The sequence below is a fragment of the Leopardus geoffroyi genome, chromosome E2 (assembly GCF_018350155.1).
Source record: "Leopardus geoffroyi isolate Oge1 chromosome E2, O.geoffroyi_Oge1_pat1.0, whole genome shotgun sequence".
NCBI lineage: Eukaryota > Metazoa > Chordata > Mammalia > Carnivora > Felidae > Leopardus > Leopardus geoffroyi.
In genome coordinates, this window is record NC_059335.1 from 44939626 (window position 1) to 44960876 (window position 21251).

Here is a 21251-nt window from a genome sequence, read left to right on the forward strand (position 1 = left end):
AAGTTCTATAATTAGTTACTTTCCTGTGTGTTTTTATTAACATTGCTTTTATACCTCTAATATAGATTCAACTTTATATACTTCTTTGGGAAGGGTAGTGTGTCTCATTCCACACGAGTTTGTTTTGTTTTGATTTATTTTAATAATTAGAGAAGTGGAGAAATAGTTCCAACTAGTGAAGTACTGGTGATGGGGCTATTAGTAGGACAGTTTTTTTTTTCTTGATGTAAATATATTTTGGTAGATCTTTCTCTTTTCATCTAAATTCTTTTTATTTTCATATTGCTTTTAGTTTGAACAAAAAAACAAAAAAGGACTTGAGTATGCTTCTCTTTTAAGTATAAGTAACTGTCGTTTTCAACATGGATTTAGAAATAATTGTTTTAAAATCTATATCTGATGATAGTGCCATTTTTGTTTTACTTACGTTCTCCCTGCTCTCCTCCCTATGTTATTTGAAAGATACGAATTATTTACTTAAGGCTTTTAGCAGCATTGTAACAAACAGAAAAATTTGAGTCAAGGCATATTATGTTCAGGCAAATACTGAATTTGCCAGATGTTTTAAAGATGAAAGTTTCAAGAGTTAGGTAATGGAGTTTTTCAAAAGAAAATTTTCAAGTTGACTCTTTACTATGAACGAAGATAACATTTAAAGTAAATCTTCTAATTTTAGCTTTCCTTCACAACATTCTTCCTGATCCCTATCCACGTCAAAATTAGGGCACATACTTCAAAGATTAATTAATCAGAAGGATCAAAGTATTCATGCATTCAGTGATCACTTAACTGAAAGTATTGTTTGTTATCAAGGATAAAATGTCCGTGGTGCTACCTTTGTTTTTTAATCACTCATGCAAATAAATTAATAATCTTTTTTATTTGTTGGAATTTTGGGTTTCTTGGAATACTAGGCAAGTCTCTTAAGTCCTGTTTCTCAGTTCTTTTGTAAATGGGCATATGATTCTAATTGGTCTTTTGAAATTCCTTCCAACATTGATTCTACTACCTTTACAGGATATTTTGAGACTTATTCGTGCCCAAAACCATACAATAGTAACTATAAAAGAATATATATTTTTTAAGTTTTTATTTATTTATTTTGAGAGAGACACAGAGAGTGTGAGCAGGGGACAGGCAGAGAGAGAGAGAGGGAGAATCCCAAGCAGGCTCCATGCTGTCAGGGCAGAGCCCAATGTGGGGCTCAAACTCATGAAACTATAAAAGAATTTTTTTAATAGTAGATATAAATGTAATTTTATAGACAATGATTATAAAATACATCAAAAAGATATGGATTCTTTAGTCTGGGATATAAAAGTAATCATAGTCTAGTTTAGGCATTTACGGTTTCTGATTTAAGAGTATCCTATTCTTGTGCCTTTCTGGAGTATAAATACAGAATAGAAATGACATTATTTCCTTGAGCTCTGACATTCCTTGTTTAGCTTGTTTTGGGAGACAAAAATGCATTTTGAGAGTGAATTAAAATATTTGCTAAAAGGTGCTAAGAAGAACAAGACTAGACTAATGGTCTCACTGGTGAAGCCGATTTAAAGCTAATTATGAGTATGCTAAGTTACACTCTTATTACAAAGGAAGATAACGGACCATTTTGGGTTATTTGATATTTCTTATATGTTGTCTAATTTTGTCCAATTCTAAAATTTAATAAGTTTGGAGACCATCTTAAACATAAGGGATAAAGCCAAGAAGAAAGCAGGGGACCGAACTAATGGAAAATTCATTCTTCAGTTCAGTAAAATTACATAATAAAAGAAAAATATTTGCTAATCTTTATGACAGTAATTATATGGATTTGTGTGTGTGTTCTCCTTATTAATTAATTTCATGCTCATTTGTTAGGTTATTGACTTATACTCTTTTAAATTTTTTTCTCCTTCCCCCTACAGAATCTGTCTATGATCTTCTCCCAAAGGAGTTACAGTTACCTCCATCTAGAGAAACATCTGTAGCATCAATGAGTCAGACAAGTGGTGGTGAGGCAGGCTCGCCTCCTCCAGCTGTAGTTGCTGCTGGTATGCATTTCATTTTACTCTATTAAAGAAAAGTAGTGTATTATCTGGCCAACATGAACAGTGCTGGCAAAGTCCATATCAAAAAGAGTGTGATTTGAGGGTTTGTTTTAGGAGGTTTTAAAACATATACTTTTAACCTTAAAATATTTCAATATGCATTTCTTGATATAATTCTTCTTAAAATTTCACATTGGCACATCTGTTAGTGCCATTTCCTTTCTAGGAGCTTATCTTCAGCTATGGAAACAAATTTGAAGCTCTTTTGTTGACTGCTTATAAAAAGGTTACATACCAAGCTATGGATAGAAAATTACATTTGAGTCTCTATTTTAAACAATTATTTTAAAGAATTTGCTGAAAGGGAAAAATATTTGATTTTGTGTAACCTGAAAAAGGACTCTAGCACTCAAGTCTCTTTTCTGTTTGTAGCATGTTACTACAACCTTTTCCCTACTTTTAAAAACATGTGACTTAAGACTTCTTTTAAATTCAGTTGAAAGTAATGGGAAATTTGAATGTAATTTTTATATAAAGGTATTTTGATATATCAGTGAAAAAGTATAGAAAGTAATGTTTGAAATTTATCAAGTTTATTTTTACTCAGCTCTCAAATCATACACTTTATAATTATATAAAATTGGTTCAATTTTTTACTGAACCAGAATAAAAGATTGACAGATAAGGTAATAGAAAAAGTCTTGATTATTGATAAATTAATGAGTGCTTACAATAATACTAGATTGCCCAACTGTAATTCTTTTTTTAGTTGGGTTTTATAGATTGCAAAGTGTATTTGGTTTTTTAAAACAAAGGAAAAAAAAAATATATATATATATATATATATTCTCTGAAGTTGTATCTATCGTTCTAAATAGAGGTTTCTTATCCAATGATACCTCTCATCTTTTAAAATGGTACTTAACATCCATCGCAGCATTGTTTTCAGTAAATTCATTTCAAAAAGAATGGTGAAGTGAAAGGTGATTTAAATGAGGATTTGGTACTATAATAGGACTTCATATATTGTATGCATTAACCAGTGTATCATTAACCTTGTGTACCAGTCTTTTCCCTGAGCTGTATATGGCAGTATGCAGCCTTTCTGGCTGAGGGCAGGAAAACTTTAAACATAGCAAGGAAACTTATCAGCCCTGCTCACTGTTCATGTGTTGCCAGACATTTTCTAACAGATTCTGTGGATTTAATTGTGAACTTTTTAACAATCAAATTGGTAAGATGACCTGGTTTTACATTATATGCACTGGGTTCTGGAATATTTTTTTCTGGAATTTAAAATTTTAAATATTGCCTCAAATTGTATCAGATGATAAAATATGAAAAAAGGTTGTAATGAAATATTTCACTTTAAATCCACAAGTAGAAATTGACTAACTGATTTCTTTTATATCTTTTGAGATTGTTTTTTATAGACTTGTTGAATCTATATAGAACTAAAAGTCTGTTTCTTCTGTGCTTTTTAACATCTGTTGACAGTAGATCCAGTTCCTTTTAAAAGCTGAAAAAATGTCAGTTAGGTTTGGAAAAGAACACTTCCTTTTAAATAATGCCAAACTCAGTTTCAAATTGTTATATATAAATATTGAAAGTTCTTGAATTTGAATCACTAATAGAATGTTGATCCTCCTTCCCTCCATATATTTCAGAAAATCCTATCCACATAAATTAAATTGAAAGATATGAGTTGAAAAATCATAAAAATAAGAGAATTAACTGAAGGACGTATTCTGAAGTAATAAATTCTTACTAGATTGAGAAGTTATTCACATTATAAAGATGATGAAGAGAGTAAGGGGGTGACATTGGCAGTTGTCTTATATTCACATACAGAAAGTTTCTGTGGTCTACAACCAAGTCATTTGTAACTTTTTTTTACATAACTTTACTTTAGTAACCAATATAATATTATTTTAGGATTGTCTTATTGGTAAAATAGTTTTTGTCATATAACATTATAGGTAAGAGAGTTTATATTACAGAGTAATTATTGTAGGGAAATCAGTGTATATCATTATAGAGTTGCTTTTTTATTTAACATATTAATATCTTTAGTGACATAACTGTCAAAGAGAAGGATTTGGAGTAAATTACCAGTTACTCAGTGTTTCCTGACCAAAAGACTTGACATCTAGGGAAAGGCACATTAATTTAGACTTCTGTGAGTTTTTTTTTAAATCTATACATTTGCTGTTTAAATATGAAATGCATAAAAATGATGACTCTTGATGTAGTTAATTCTTCAGAGTTTTGAAGGAGCCGGATTGGCTGCTATCAGGTATGAGGGCCTGGTGGGAACAGACTTCTAGTTCTGCCATAAAGGTTTGTGTTTCACAAGTTCTAAATCAATTTAAATTTTAAAATTTAGAGGCTGGGCATGTAGGTGTTCATGTACTTTTTTTTATTACTTAATTATTAAAAATGTGTTTCTCAGATTCGCCAATCTTTACATATTACTGAGGGAATGAGTAAAATTGGTGCTGCTAATCCACAATCCAGAATATTGGGTAAAAAAGTATCTCTTAAAATTTTTCTGCTTGTATGCTATTCACACTTTTACATACTCCCATCAGTAAATTCTTTTTATCTGGTAAGTTTCAGAGTTGGGGCTGGGAGAAAGAGAGATTACTTCTACACCTCCTCTCCTCTCCATGGGCCAAGTGTCAGAATCTGGGAGGTGTAGTTGAGAGTCTCCAGTCTTCAAATTGTACTCCTCATTTTTTAAAGACCTCTGCTTTTGTCCCACTAGAACGGTAGTTGAGAGTTCAAGGTTCAATATGTGAATGAATAAGTTTTAGAAATACAGACCTTCTGAACATTATTATAAGTTCTTAGTAGTTAAGACGGGCCATTTTCCTAACACAAAAAAAGTTATCCAAATGAATTAATGGCATTTTTGGCAAAATGAGGAGTTGCTCAAGAAATGCAAATTGTGAAAGGATTCTTTTTGTTAATTGGGTTTTTTTTGTGGGGTGGGGGGAATCCTATAGTATAGGTTATAAAGAACTAAAATGCAAGTATTATTTTAGAAAACTAAAACAGTGACACCAGAGTTGAGGGAGTTTTTGCAAAAAGATATGGCAGGCAATTTTCTTAAATAACAGCTTTGTTGATATATAACTCATATACCAATCAAGTATTTTTTTTAACCTACTTACATGTTTATAATTTTTAATCCTTAGATTTACTTAATTAAAATAGGAAGTCTTTCACAGAAGTGAACAATAAACTTTAATCTTCATTTTAAGAAATCAGATTGTTTTCTTTTTCTATCCTAGACTTTTTCTTCATTTTGGTATATGGCATTATGTTTATTAGTTTATATCAAAATAAGATTTTGCTAAGGTAACTGTTTAAGGTTTCTTTATAATTTTTATTCTAATTCATGAGATAAACAATGAATAATTAATCAAACCATAGGTTTTATAATTCAGCCAGAGAATCTTAAGAATAATTGGTGATTCGGGGCGCCTGGGTGGCGCAGTCGGTTGAGCGTCCGACTTCAGCCAGGTCACGATCTCGCGGTCCATGAGTTCGAGCCCCGCGTCGGGCTCTGGGCTGATGGCTCAGAGCCTGGAGCCTGTTTCTGATTCTGTGTCTCCCTCTCTCTCTGCCCCTCCCCCGTTCATGCTCTGTCTCTCTCTGTCCCAAAAATAAATAAACGTTGAAAAAAAAAAATTTAAAAAAAAAAAAAAAGAATAATTGGTGATTCTTTTGTTATTTGTTTTTGTAAAATTGTTACTTTCAGTAATTATATATTAATACTTCTAGAAGTAATACAGTCTCAAGACACTTTTTAGCATGTGTAGGTATACCAGCAGATTAGGCATGTAAATAGAAATATCTGTTGACTATCTCTACTAGTTAGATGACTACAGGTTTTTAAAAAGGCTGTAATTTTAGTTAATAACTTTACGTGAAGTGATCCATCTAATAAACTTTTCTGTTGGAAGAGAGAGACTTATTAAATAGTGCTTTGAATTTTGTGCTATAGCAGTTAATAAATCACAAGTATCTAACAGGTATTTGCTATACTGAAAGAACCTAATTGAGTGCTATTTATATTAGAGGAGAGGACACGAGAGAGCTAAATGAATATCCTGTAATCAAAGAAGGACAACCATGTTTCAATTTGTTTCAGACATCTTAATCACCTAATAAAATCATAGAATTTCTAAACCATCGATAACAACAGACTGTATAAAAAAATGAATTAAAGAAACTGTAAGTTACCATTTTTGAGTTCCTACTATGTAAGAGGAATTGTGGTAGACAATTTGCATCATCATCATATCTCAATGCTTCCAGGCACAAGCTACCTCTCTTCTTTCCTGCTGGGGTCTAAGTTCTTTTCTTCTTGCTACTGCACTTCAGAGAATTGTGTGTTGTTATTTCACTTAAGGAAACTGTAGTTCCTGGACTAAGCAGTGTGTAGGATATTGAATTGGAAAAGCCATACTCCCTTTTAACTCTGCAAGTTTCAAGATCTACAAAATGGGAATATGGGGGTACCCGGATAGCTCAGTCACTTGAGCATCTGACACTTGATTTCGGCTCAGATCATGATCCTGGGGTTGAAGGATTGAGCCCCACCTCTGGCTCTGCATGGATTGTGGATCCTGCTTAAGATTCTCTCTCTCTCTTTCCCTCCGCCCCTTTCCCCTGCTTGCACACGCTCACTCTCTCAAATTAAAAAAAAAAGAAAGAAAAAATGGGAATATGATTTCTAGAAGAATATTAAGTTTTAGTAAAAGTGATTCACAACTTATTTACTATGTTAGAAAGTATTTATAGTTATATAATTTGCATTTTCTTGAGTTGAATAAATTTTGAGAGCCAGTTTGTCTTTGATTGCTGTCCTAGGTTAACTAGGTAAACATATTTCAGAGTTTTGGCCATTTATTTAGTATACTATTCCTAAAATTAAACTCAAAACTCATTACCTGGAAAGATGGTTCACCTATGTAACCTATATATTGATGTGGTGAGCTAAAGTATGAGTTAATCTTGGTTGTTCCATATGGCCATTTCTACTTTTTCTAGAAAACAGGACCACCTCAGAAGGAAGTCAGATTCTAGTTACAAACATGTTGCAAGTACGTTTAAAAACTCTACTCCTCTTGGGGCACCTGGGTGGCTCAGTTGGTTAAGCGGCCGACTTCAGTTCAGGTCGTGATCTTGCAGTTCGTGGATTCAAACCCTGCATCCAGCTCTGTACTGACAGCAACGTGGAGCTTGCTTTGGATTCTGTATCTCCGGCTCTCTCTGCCCCTCCCTCTGTATCTCTGCCCCTCCCTCTGTATCTCTGCCCCTCCCTCTGTATCTCTGCCCCTCCCCCACTCCTGCTCTTCTGTCTCTCAAAATTAGATAAACATTAACAATTTTTTTAATAAAAAATAAAAACTCTACTCCTTATTCTGTCTTTTTATTGTAATTATATAGTAAATCTAAATGTATACATTTATACATACAGAAATATATATGTATGTGTATATAGATTTATGTTAACATGTGCGCTATTAAAATGAAAAGCATAAACAAACTTGGGCCATAATGGTTAATTCAGAAACAAGTACTAATTCAAGAGGCTAACTGTATTATGAATTATCGTTGACAAAAAGTACACACAACTTGTTGATTTATTCCTTAAATGTCCGCTTGATAATTTTTAGCAACAACTTTATAAATAACTGCGATTTATTCTGTTTCTGTTAGAAAAAGCACATTTTTATATTACCTGAGTCTGTAGATTAGCATTTTAAAACTGCTCACAGATTTTCAACCTTTCATAGACAAAATACATACATAAAATAGACACCGTTTGTATCTGTATGTATTTTACACAATTTCACGTTAACAAAGCAATGCACAGAAGTGGACTTACTTTCTTATATCACCAATAAGATTGATGATATCATAAGTAAAAGGTGTTACCATACTAATTGCCATAAGTAATTGTTTTATAACAATTAGTTGTGTAAATATACGAATAAAGTTATATAAATAGTACTCCAGCTGGGGCAGGAGTGAGGAGAAGGGATTAGGGTAGGATACAACAAGAGATTTCATCTGTTTCTGTTACTTTTCTTCTCTTAAACATAAAATCATATGTAGTAAAATGTTAGCATTTGTTAAAATATGAGCAAATGAAACATAAGTATTAATTTTAAATATTTCATATTTTAAAAAACACCATGTAGCAGTTGATTAAAATAAGTCAAAATGAGGTGCCTGGGTGGCTCTGTCAGTTAAGCGTCTGATTCTTGGTTTCAGCTCACATCATGATCTCACAGTTCACAGGTTTGAGCCCCGCATTGGGCTCCACACTGACAGTATGGAACATGTTTGGGATTCTTTATCTCTTCCTCTCTCTCTGCCTCTCCCCCAGTTACACATACTGTCTCTCTCCCTCCTTCTCTCTCTCTCTCTGTCTCTCTCTCAAAATAAATTTTAAAAAGGTAGAAATTATTTTTTAAAAAGTTTTAAAAAAGTAAGTCAAAATGTCCAATCAACTATGTTTTTAAGAAGTAATAAAGGTGAGGCACCTGGATGGCTCAGTTGGTTAAGTTTTCGACTCGATTTCAGCTCGGGTCATGATCTCATGGTTCGTGAGTTCGAGCCCCGCCCTGGCTCTGTGCTGATAGCCTGAAGCCTGCTTGGGATTCTCTGTCTCCCTCTCTCTGCCCCTGCCCAGCTCTCTCTCATGCATGTGCTCTTCTCTCTGTCAAAATAAATAAATAAACATTTAGAAAGGTAATAAAGGTATGAGCTATATAGGATGCTTGGTGAACTTATTTTTGGCATAAGTGAGGGTACCTTATCTTTCATTCATAAATGCAAGTAGATGTCCATCAGTAGTATTTATTTAGCCCACTGAGGTAAAACTCATTCCCCCCATGTCATTCCTTCATGAAAAGGTGTTACTGTCAATTAAATTTAATCAGAAAATAAATGAGAAAGCACCTCAAAGTGCCAGGCCTATACAGGCATATTCTAGATATCACTCACACACACATGCACACACACACGTATTATAATATGGATTTTGGAATCTTAAGGATCTAATTTGAATCTCATTACTATCATTTCTATCATATAGACAGAATTTTGTGGAAGTTAAATAAATTTGTAATATTGCCCCTGTGAATAGACATTGATACCAACTTTTTCTTAAGGTTATTAGGAGTATAAATATGTAAAATGCTTAACATTACCTAACAATTAGTGGTCATTCAGTAAACATTGACTTTTCTCCCACATGTGTATCATGTGTTCATTTGTTCATTTGTATAATGTGTATCATGTGTTCATTTGTTCATGTGTTCACTTGTTAATAAGGTTTAAAAAAATAGATCTTATTTTTATAGAAATAAGGTTTTTAAACTTATTTTGCTTTTTTCTTTCCATTCTCATCCAGTCTGTGTTTTACCTTATTTTGAATTTTTGCTGTCAGCCAAGATAGAGCCGCTTTTGGGGCATGGTATTTACATTCTGACTTATTCTTTCATGTTGACACTCTCTCAATAGGAGCCCTTGTCTATAAAACAGACATTGATAGAATATGATGAGTCATAGGGAGAACAGACATTTCCCAAAGGGATGTTCTGAAAGGTGACTATTTAAGAGTTCTTCCTCGAATTCTCTTCCTTTTTTTTTTTTTTTTTTTTAAGTGAAGTGATACATTTGCATGATCGGGTATCAAAACTGCTGGTAGGGCAATGTATGACTTACCTTCTATTTTTTGCTTAGACACTTTGTTTTGTCTGCAGTTGAATCCAGTATCTACTCTAATACAGACCCAGATGTAAAATCTGATTAATTATATTACAAGATTTTAATGATACAAATACTATTTTCTTTCCCCTTTTTGGTCTCCTAGTCTAAAACAAAGAAATGTGAAGACATTGGACTAGAGGTGGCAGGAGTACCTTTATTATTTAATCTAAATATATTAAAGTGTATTATATGATGAAACATTGAGGTGACCTTCAAATAGCATCCTTCAGACTTGTTCTTTTTAATTCTTATCTAAATTAATATAGTGATAATCTCTGTTTTTGTCTTAACATTCCCTTTCAAGTAGTAAAATGATTGTCTTTTTTTTTTCCCCCCCTGTACTTCTTGGAGTTTTTGACATTGTGATAAATATAGTTATCAGCTAGTGTAAGTACTCCCTTTTGTGTTTAATCTACTTGAGGTAAAGGATTTGTTCTGGGCTTTAGTCTCTTCATCCAGTATTGACCAGTGATGCTGCCCAGTAGTACTGAAATCACTGGATCATAGAAAGCATCTTTCTTTTCCAATAGGAAATGATTTAAAAAAAATTGCAGGGGCGCCTGGTGACTCAGTGACACGTCCAACTCTCGGTTTCGGTTCAGGTTGTGATCTTATGGTTCGTGAGTTCAAGCCCCAGGTTGGGCTCTGCACTGACAGCGAGGAGTCTGCTTGGGGTTCTCTCTCTCTCTCTCTCTCTCTCTCTCTCTCTCTCTCTCCACCCGCCCCCCCCACCTCTGCCCCTCCACTGCTTACTTTCTCTCTCTCTTCTCAAATAAATAAACTTAAAAAAATTTTTTTAATAAAAATAAAAAAACCTCCACCAAATTGCATAATATATACCTAGTACATGTCTTACACCATGCTTAGATATATTTAAAATATTGCTATAAATGTCAGGACACTTACAATTTTTCTAAACATTTTATTTTTCAGGAAACATTCTTTAATAAATATTTTGTGAATATATTAGTGTCACTCTGTCAAGGTAAAAATAATTATTTTAGGAGAATTTAGATTAAAAATAGAATAATTATTGTGTAGTATTAGAACCCTGACTGGCAATTTCTTGGCCTGGGGAAGAAAAAGATGGTTTCCAATAAATCAGTAACAAACATTTCAGCTTCAGCAACAGTGCTAATTATTTTTTAAAATAGAGCCTCTAGGATCAAAAATTTGTGTAGTTTAAAAGTGAAAATTGGTAACTTTTTTTTAGGGGTATAAAGAAGTATGTGAAAGTTGGCCTGAGAAATGAAAAGATTCTTTTTCTGCTAAAATACAGATTATGTCTTTCTGCTTGAGTGTATTGGTCAGAGCATATTCTCTTCTACTCTATAAGAGAATTTGGGTAAAGGCACAGCCTAAAAACATCTGAGAAAGAGAGCATTCTGGCTTATGGATTAGATTGCATTAGTAAACAGGAGAACAAATTGGTGAATATGAGTTAACAAAAATTTTGGATAAGAAATTTTTCCACATGGCATTTATTTGGATGTTGATAATTTAATTTTTTTTAAAGTTTGTTTTAAAACATTGCTTATTGTGGCATGTAAACTTATGTTGGGTGGGAAAAGTACAAATGGGAAATTGAAATTGTTAAACATGTAAATTAAATGATCAACCCTACAATTTTTGTTTTTTGCTTTTGCTTTTGGTAAAGTAATCTGGATTGCTTATTTTATATGCTGGGATGCTAGTTGTTTTTTCTATTAATACACTTAACTTGCATTCTAGCTTCGCCATTCAGAGACAGGCATCGTGTGGTGGGTTGTGTGACAGTGTCTGTCAATAGTGAAGACAAATAGTGCCAGAGACACTTAACCCATCCAATCTCACCCAGGGTATAGGTCGGTCTCGTTTTCAGACTTCTTCATAAGTCTTTTTTTCTTTCTTTCTTTCTTCCTTCCTTCCTTTCTTTTTTTGTTTCTAAATAGTGGATTGATACTGATTGAAACTAAAAACTCTTTGTAAAGTTTTAAACTTTACATTAATACTATAAGAAGAAGAAGAAGAAAAGTAGAAAACGAAGGTTGGCATGTAAGGTGTTGACAAAGCAGGTTTGCAGCCACTTTGTGTGTTCTAGATTTTTCAATCCCTTAGCAACATGAATCTTGGCCTTATAATTTTTTTCTCTTGATATCTTTCTTCTTTGATCTGAAATTTTGTCCTTGTATCTGGTGACTTTTATCAGGCAAGATGTTTAGATTTGAAGTCTTTGTTACCAGAAAGAAAAATGAAATACTTAAAAAGGATAACTAAGGTTGAACAATAAGTGTTTTAGACCAGAAATATCTGGATTGTTTTTTAAGATTATTTTCTGAACAGTCAGTGGTTTACTCCTTCTCCGTTCCACTATTGGTTCACTTAAGCACACTTGCAAAATTTTATGGCTTTTGTTTTCATGACATTTTTAGGCAGCTCAACTGATTTTGCCTGGATGTTGGAAAGTTATAAAATATATGTGCATATTTAAATGCTAAGGATCACATTTTCATCTTGGAAGCTCAGTTAAATGTCATTTCTGTCACATCTTTTAAATTAGTGAAGGGTATTTGTTTCTTTTAGGGACTTTAAAGAATGTTTCCAATTTCAAAGCTTTCTATAAAAGTGTAGTTAGTTCCATATAAAGTGTCATGTCTTTTTTTATGGTATTTTAAGCACTAAAATGATACAGTAATTAAAATAATTTCTAGTTCACAAATCTAGAACTAATAGTTCTTAATTTCAAAACTTAGTTTAAGCAAGGAATATATAAAATCTACACGAGTTTCTATATGTGGTAGCATTTAAAAGTCCCATTTTCATCTTTCTCATCAAACTAATAATACTTATAAATTCTAGGGTATCTGGGAAGGCATTATCTGCCACTCTTTTTATCCCAGCTACTTTGAATACTCATAGTGAACCTTAATGATTCCATTGGTTCTTAAAAGCATATAAGAATATACAATTTCAGTTCACCATCATTACTGGCATTTGGTCTGGTAATTGGCTCATGCTAATAATAGAATTGTTAGATGTAGACATAGAACACTATGTATGTGATAACTTCACTTACACATTTTAGAATTAGTCTATTGTTCTGAGATTGTAAATGCCTTTTAGTAAATATAGAAGTGGGTTTTCCCTTTGGTTTACCATGCTCTCTAGTCACATAAAATGTTATAGAAAAATAAAATTCCCCTAGATTCAAAGATAATTTTTTCATAAAAGAAAAAAAAACGAATAATAAAAATTTATTCATGTGTTACTTAGGTAAGAGAATAAGTTTAAGAAAAAAATTTAAAAACTTACAACTTTACGAAGGATTGGTAAGGGATTTAAAGAACAAATAAAATTATAAAGGCATACAATAGAAATACATTATGACTATTCTGCTTAGTGAGAAAATAAAACCAGTTAATAAAATTTTTTATGTTGGAATTTTTTATTTTTAATATGTAGCAATGAAACATTGTACATTCCTAACAGATAAAAATGGAGACTCAAAACCAAAAAAGAAGGGAGAGGTAATTAGCATATTTTGTTTATAACAACTTAAAAAAGAATATATAGATGAGGCAGGATTACATTAGCATTTTAGTTCTACAGAATGTCAATTAAGCTGTTTCTTGACATTTAATGATTTAGTAACTGAAAAGTCTTTGTAGATATTTTAAGTACATTTACAGTATTCCCAGGAATGTTTTTTAGTGCTTTTCTGGGACTGCTTGGAAATGAGAAATTTGTGTTTAGAAATCTAAAGTGTTTTTAATATCACTTATGCATTTTTAATAGATAATATTAAGGATTTTTTATTCTTAGTTTATGGATTGATACACAAGTAGATAATAGGGCTTATATGTAGTTTCACGAAAGAGTTATTAGCACTGGGGCACACGTGGCTGTCTCAGTCGGTGGAGCATGCAACTCTTGATCTCGGGGTTGTGAGTTCGAGCCCCACATTGGAGGTAGAGATTACTTAAAAGTAAAATCTTAAAAAAAAAAAAAAAGGATAGTTATTAGCACACTCTCTGTAGAAATAGCGAATAGTTACCTCTAAACTCTTAAGTTACTTCTAAACCCTTCCCTGGTATCAGGTAATGCCTTTATAGTAATAATATAAACACTTTGAGTAGTACATCCTTTTTTTTAAAACCTGATATGTTTATCATGGGCACATTGGTACATTTGTTGGCCAATATAATTTTAGTATAATTCAACATATGTATCAAATATTGGCTTCCAATTAATTTAATAAAAAAGTTGAATTTTTACAGGTCTTGATCTCAGGGTCATGAGTTCAAGCCGAATTTTGGGCTCCACGCTGGATGTGGAGCCTACTCAAAGAAAAAAAAAGTTGAATTTTTACTACATGCAAAACACTATGTTAGATTATTGGGAGGGTCTAAGAAAGATGTCTATGTTCTCAAGAGGCCCATATTGAGGCCCATATTTCTCCACTTCACCCCTTCATTTGGCAACATTATTACACTTAGGTGATCCCTTGCTAACCAGAATGTAACATCTTTATGTGAAGATTTTATACACCATTATCATGATCATCAAAGTAACACTGATATTGTTATAAAGAGTTTTACAGTTTAAAAAAATTGTCTTACTTGTTAGAGTCTTAAAATGAGTAGAATCTTTGTAATTTAGACTCAAACTGAGATAGCTTTAAAAAGTAATACTATTTTTAAATTAGAGAATGCTTACTGCTGTCTTGTGACAGAGTTTATGTTTTCAGTTTCATAGTTCTGTGCTAATGAACTTTTTTATTTAATAAGTATGTCCAGGAAACTGCAGGTAAAACATAAAAATTATATGTTAGGTGCCCAAGGAAAGTGTATAGAATATTTTAATTTATGTAGGGTATGAGATCACAGTTTGGCATACCTGTCCCAGAACAGACGTTTATGTATGATTATATCAATTGGGTTTTATAACCATGACTGTTTTGATAAGATTTGCAAGATAAAATCATATATACCTGTAGAGCAATGCTAGGTAATGTCTTGCATATTAAATTCATAAATATCATATGACTTGCTTTTGAGTTCATGATTGCTTTTCACCGGTACTTTCCATCTGTCATGGACAGGGATCCCTGAGATGTTCATATTCTGCATTCTCATGTGCATGGTACTTAGATTCAAAGAGGGGTGGTGGCGGGCGGTGGGGGGAAGCTTCGTAGAAATACACGTTCACAGCATTCATGCTGCATGTTTTGTGTGTTCCACTGCAAATACTGCATGCTGCCTACTTTTATTTCTCTGAAGATGAAGAACAGAGGCTTATACACACACACACACATTTAGTTTCAATTTTGCCAATAGTTGGAACAGATGGAGGAATGTTATACATAATACCTTTTCTATTTTTTAATGATTTTTATAGTATTTAAAAAAAAAAAAACAAGAAAAAAAACTTGTTAATTTAAACCCAAAGTGGCTACAAATCAGCTCCTAAACTATCACTGACATTAGCATCTAGATTTTGTAGTTTTTACAAATCTTTTAAAGTATTTATTTACTAAGAAAACATTGCATTAATGCATGATACAAAATTGATAAATTTTCTTTAAATTGGAATGCAGTTTAAAGTGACTGAATTTTCCAATTTCAGCTACTGCATTTGACAAGGATACAAACTGGAAAATGGAACTGGTATCATCTTACTGCTCTAGGTTCTTTGACTTATGGTAGTTGGGAAAAATATTACCATGTGGCATTATGTAGATTACATCATTAATGGCTAATATTAATTACTGTGCTCTTCAGCTTTGACAGCAGTGAAAAATTATGGGTGAATTTAGCGATTTCAAATAATTTAAGTGTTCTGGTACATGTTTTTAAGAATGATCTTTGGCACTTGGCTTTTGATTATCTGAACATTGGCATTCTTAACATTTCACTCTGTACATTGTAATTAATAAGAATGTTGCAATTCCAATAACTGCCCATCAGAGTTTTAAGTTTTATCCTACCACTTTAGCACAGTGGCATACTTGGCTATAGATAAAACCTAATTTTAGCTTTAAACATATATTTTAGTTCTCCGTATTAAATTAAATGTTATTATGTATTTTTAGTTTTGTGTGTGTATGATTATCAACCTTTCTATATCTTATACAAGATCAAACGGTATTTCTAAAATTTTAGAACTAAAAACGTCCAACCTTAACGTTATTAGTATGCCTCTGAGGCTGTGCTGTTAAGGGTTAAAGTAGTAGTATTTTTCAACAAGCTGTTCTGCCAGTTGCCACCCATTTTGAAAAGGTCTATTTAAATCTTTTTTGCTAGACGTAATAAATAAATGGCTTTTACAAAAAACCTTCCCCAGGACTAGAATTTTTTTTGTTTAAACTTCTTTTTTGTTAGACTTCGGTCAATAAAAGTTACTGTTACTCATATTAAGAAATTCCCTAAATGGTTAAAATCAAGCAGGCCCTTTAAAGAGAGGGGTATTGGATAGTGGTAACCAATTGCTGAGTGTGTAATTAAGGATGTTGTAAGAAATATCCATCCAGTAATCAGTCCTTACTCTGCTTTTCATTCTGCCATAAAGGATGGATTTATTTATTTTAGAGATCATGGTTTTGAACTGCCATTTCTAACTTCTGGATACCGTCAGTGGTTAACTTCCTTATTTTCCACAGCCCAGCATATTCCAAATCAAACTTTTTTCACTTTAATTCTAGATTTTACAATAATCATAGTGATGGTACCAGTTCCATTTTGCCTCCAATTCAGTTGATTATATATTTTTTCTATTTATTTCTCATTTTATAATTGATATCTGGAATAATCAGCAGCTCTTTTCTCATTTATTTTCTCATATTTTTATTCCAGGATTTGCCTCTGAAGCAGGGAGTGTCTGCATTAAAAATGACCTGTAGTTCTCTGCTTCATAGGTTAGAAACTTATTTTAATATTTTGTGGCTAAGCACAGTCCCACTTTTCAAATTCTATAATAAATTATTTAATTGGCATTGAATGTGGACCACAAGCTTATATTTCATATTGGGGTTTTCTTTATTATTTTAAATGATTAAAATTCAACAGAATATCCAGCTGAGGCAATAAAAGCTTTATTCTTGCTTTACAGCTTTAAACATTAAATTAGATTTTTTAAAATCTATCAATTCTAACACAAGTAAAATATTGCTATTTGGGCATTTTTTAAAATTGCGTTTTTTAGGCTTTGTATTGCTTGAAGCATTTATATTCTAAAACTTAACCAAATTCCAACTATTCATTTTGGGGAAAAACAATCAGTTCACAAATCACATTTTCAATGGGACTGCTAGCCAGCATAGGTGAAAACATGTATAGTGTATTTACTCTTAAATTGTACACCGCAGATGCTTCTTCAGCTCCCTCCTCTTCCTCCATGGGCGGTGCTTGCAGCTCCTTTACCACCTCTTCCAGCCCTACCATTTATTCTACCTCAGTCACCGACAGCAAGGCTATGCAAGTGGAGAGCTGCTCCTCAGCCTTGGGGGTAAGTAACAGAGGGGTAAGTGAAAAGCAGTTAACCAGTAACACAGTTCAGCAGCATCCATCAACACCGAAGAGGCACACAGTCTTGTACATCTCACCACCACCTGAGGACTTGCTGGATAACAGTCGGATGTCCTGCCAGGATGAGGGGTGTGGATTGGAATCAGAGCAGAGCTGCAGTATGTGGATGGAGGATTCCCCCTCCAACTTCAGTAACATGAGCACCAGTTCCTACAATGATAACACTGAGGTACCTCGTAAATCACGAAAACGAAATCCAAAGCAGAGGCCGGGGGTCAAACGACGAGATTGTGAAGAATCTAATATGGATATATTTGATGCCGACAGTGCCAAAGCACCTCACTATGTGCTTTCTCAGCTTACCACGGACAACAAAGGCAACTCAAAAGCAGGAAATGGGTTGGTATTCACATTTTTTAAAGTTTTATCACCATTGTGCAAAACAAGCAAGAAAAATAAATCATTCCCCACTTTTTGTAATTGCTCAGCTTAAGTTTGAATATAAAAGCAAATACTGATTTTATCATTGAAATACATGAAAATTCGAACTTAAAATTACCAAGTTTCGCTAGAGAAAAACATATTAATAGATTTTAGCAATAGGTATCTTATTATGAGTATGATTAAGTAGTAGAAAATAATCTGTTTTGACATAATTTTTAAATTTCAAATGGATTCATATTTTAAAAGGATTTAAAAATATTTTTACTCAGACAAATAACTAGCAATGTAATGGCTGTAGTTAAACAACTTCAAAACATTCAAAAAGGGCTAGTTTGTGTTCTTTCATGTTGTCTCCCCATATGGTTCAACCCATTTCCATGTCTGTAAGGGTTTGACTTTCTCTTTTATTTGATGAAAACAAGAAAAAGCTGCATTGATTCTTATATTTATTTTAAGCTTTTTCTTTAATACATTCTCCTGACCTTTAAAAAAAATAAATAGATCACTAATTTTTTTCCCCTGTGATTCTGGGTTTATGTATTGAAAGCATGATAGAACAGGATCGTGGTACATATTTGAGTTCTCATTCATCTCTGCCAGTCTACAGCACCCACTATAAATATATTTGTAAATAAATATATTTCAATGGCTATATTATAGAATATTTATTGCTATAGTATAGAATACTATGACTTATTTTTAACTTTTTAAAATTCTTTTAGTACTTTTATTATATTTAATTGCTAGACTTTTAGTTACATTTTCCTATTGCATTCAATATAATTTTGACCAAATTTAATTCAGTGGATTTTAAGAGATTACTTTTTGGGGAGGCAGATTATGGTCCTTTAGTTGACCCAGAATCTCCTGCAATTTCAGGTTGTTACAAAGAGTGATGCAGAAGCTTTTGGTTGGTTTACTACTTGATGACATCATTCTTATCTTTTAAGTTAGTAATCTGGTTGACTATTATAGAGAGTATTCTTAATGTATATTTAACTTGTTCTTAAATGTTCTCTCAGTACATTTTTAAGCAATATCTACCATTTAAGCATAATTATTTTATATTATTTTCTTCTCTACTCTCACTTAAAACCCCTTTGGAGTGATGTAGTTAAATAAAAATAAACATTTAAATGTTTTTTCTTTTTAGGAAGTGCAGATTAAAAAATTACCTAAAAGAAAACAAGACTAACCTTTTCCTAAAATGTTACCATTAGCAGAGCTAATTTCAAAACATACTTGTAGAACTAGTAGCTATAGAATAATGCTCTGAGATGTAGTAGCCAGATTTAAAAAGCTCATGTATATCCGTCATTAAATACGAGCATGCGTTTATTTGGGTTTCAATGCAAAAGGTTTTTTGGTTTTTTTGTTTTTTTAAGTTCCAAAAGAGAGATTTTCATTGTTATACTGAAATAAACATTAAAGGTCCAAATGAAGAACAAATAGAATTTTGACATAGGGTTAGTCAACACATATCATTTGTAGTTCCTGTTAAGAGAGATCTTGACCTACATCTTTTCTGCTTCTGCTTTTGTATGATAGATTTATCTTAGAAATGATTTGAGGTTACCCAGGGAAAGTATAATAACATTTGTCGAGACAAAATCTCTCATGAAATAATTCATGGAACAGAAACTCATCAAGCAGCAGAAGAAATGTCCAGCTTCTTAGGTAATGGAAAAATATTTGACACTGGCAAATAGAAGTGGTGGAAGAAGTTTAAATTTTGAATAGATAAGAACTATATCAAGGAAAGGATAAAGCAATATGTAAATATATTGAAACATAGGCTTTTGAAAGCAGTTATTAAGAGGATCTCAAGCTAAAAGTCCTATACTCTTCAATAAGAAAGGCATTAGAAACATGAAAGAAATTCAGAAATCTTTTGAGGGATAAGGTATATATAGCCTTAGATATCATAATGTGCCATAAATTTACAATTTATATAATACTGAATTGTAGGAAATGTACTCTGAAATATGTTATAAACAGCAGTTTATTGATCTTCAAGATGGAAATAGCATTTTTGTATAATTAAGGTATTATATAAAAGAGTTTATTAAAAAACAAAATCACTTAAAAAAGAATTACTCAGTATTTAAACATTACTTAGCCACGTTCTTAAATTCTTCAACTAAATGTTCTGAGCATCAGTAGGCTTATGTTTTTTCTAGATAGTCCTGAAAATTAAGGTAAAATGTAATGTGAAACTCCTTTTAGGCATTTTGTAGTATAAATTATTTTTTTGTGTGACAGACAACTAGAAGGATACATAGCACATAGGAATTAGAATGCCATTTTAAGACTTTTGAATAGAATATAATAAGACAAAGGACTTAGCTTTTTGGATGCCATTTAGAAGTAAAATCCCATACAATTAACTGTAAGCCATTGTGCCTTAAAAATTACTAATTTCACTGACTTCTTTTCTAAGAATTAGTTGACATTTTCATTGTTGTACATGTCTGAAGATCTAAATATATATGTATTCCATCTGTACGTTTAAGCCTTAGAGAATAAAAGTGGTTTTAAGGGCTTTTAAAAGTATCATTTCAGAAATTGTTTAGTTACATGGACTATTCTTTAAGCCATAATGTGTATACTGTGTCAACTCACTCATTAGTCTTCATCCCAAATGAAATATTTTGTTTTACTAAAATAATAAAACTTGTTTTTATCTATTTATCCTCATCAATACTAGCTTGGCTAGCTTAAGTGAATATAAAAACTGTATCTTGTCAAATTCATTGGTATGCTAAATTTTCCTTATAATTTGAGCTAAAGTTTTCCCTTTTCTATTATAAAATTAATAGATATTAATTACAAACATGCAGAAAAATAGAAGAAAATAAACAACCTATAATTTAGTCACTCGATACAACTCCTATTAGTATTTTACTGTATTTTCTTTTGGTCCTTTTCATTGAATATTTAGGGGGTGTTTTTACATAGTTTCAGTAAGTGAATATTTTTGCTTTGAATTTAAAAATAAATATAAAATGATACAATTGTAGAGTTTCATATGTAAGGGACTGCACATTGTATTGAGAGCACATGTTTGAATTTCTACCTAGAATGATGAACAGAAAAATAGGATTTGTTGCCCATTGTGCCAGTTTCAACTCAGTACTTTGATTCATAGAATGTATTCTTTCAGGGCCTTTTAAATGACTTACATGGGTAATCTTTGACTTAAGTATGTGAAACTTACATGAATGGCATTCCTTGGCCAGGAATCCGAGGATCCAGTCTTCTTCATCTTGATATTATAGGAACTCTTTTTATTCTGCTTTCTTTTCTTTGTCCCTTTCTTTTTCCTACTTGCAACAGCAACTATTTTTTCAGCACCTGCAGCTTCAGGAATTGTGCAAGGTTCAGGGAATGTGAAAACGATGGAGCACAGTACTAGCCCTCAGAACTCTCCCACTTACCTAGTCAGTCTTACTTCGCATTTCTTCTCTTCTCCATC

The 21251-nt window shown here is 32.3% G+C and overlaps 1 protein-coding gene across 11 annotated transcripts in view; it reads left to right on the forward strand.

Moving 5' to 3' along the window:
• Nucleotides 1-21251, forward strand: part of NFAT5 (nuclear factor of activated T cells 5) — a 119525-nt gene that overhangs the window by 44910 nt on the left and 53364 nt on the right. For 5 of the 11 annotated variants that reach the window (XM_045443329.1, XM_045443330.1, XM_045443331.1 and 2 more), the window contains 2 exons: nt 1914-2039; nt 17173-17731. In XM_045443329.1, the coding sequence (XP_045299285.1) occupies nt 1914-2039; nt 17173-17731 (685 nt within the window). Of the gene's footprint in view, nt 1-1913; nt 2040-11561; nt 11675-16660; nt 16723-17172; nt 17732-21251 lie in introns of those variants that run through there. The other 6 variants (XM_045443336.1, XM_045443339.1, XM_045443335.1 and 3 more) reach the window with 5 other exon arrangements.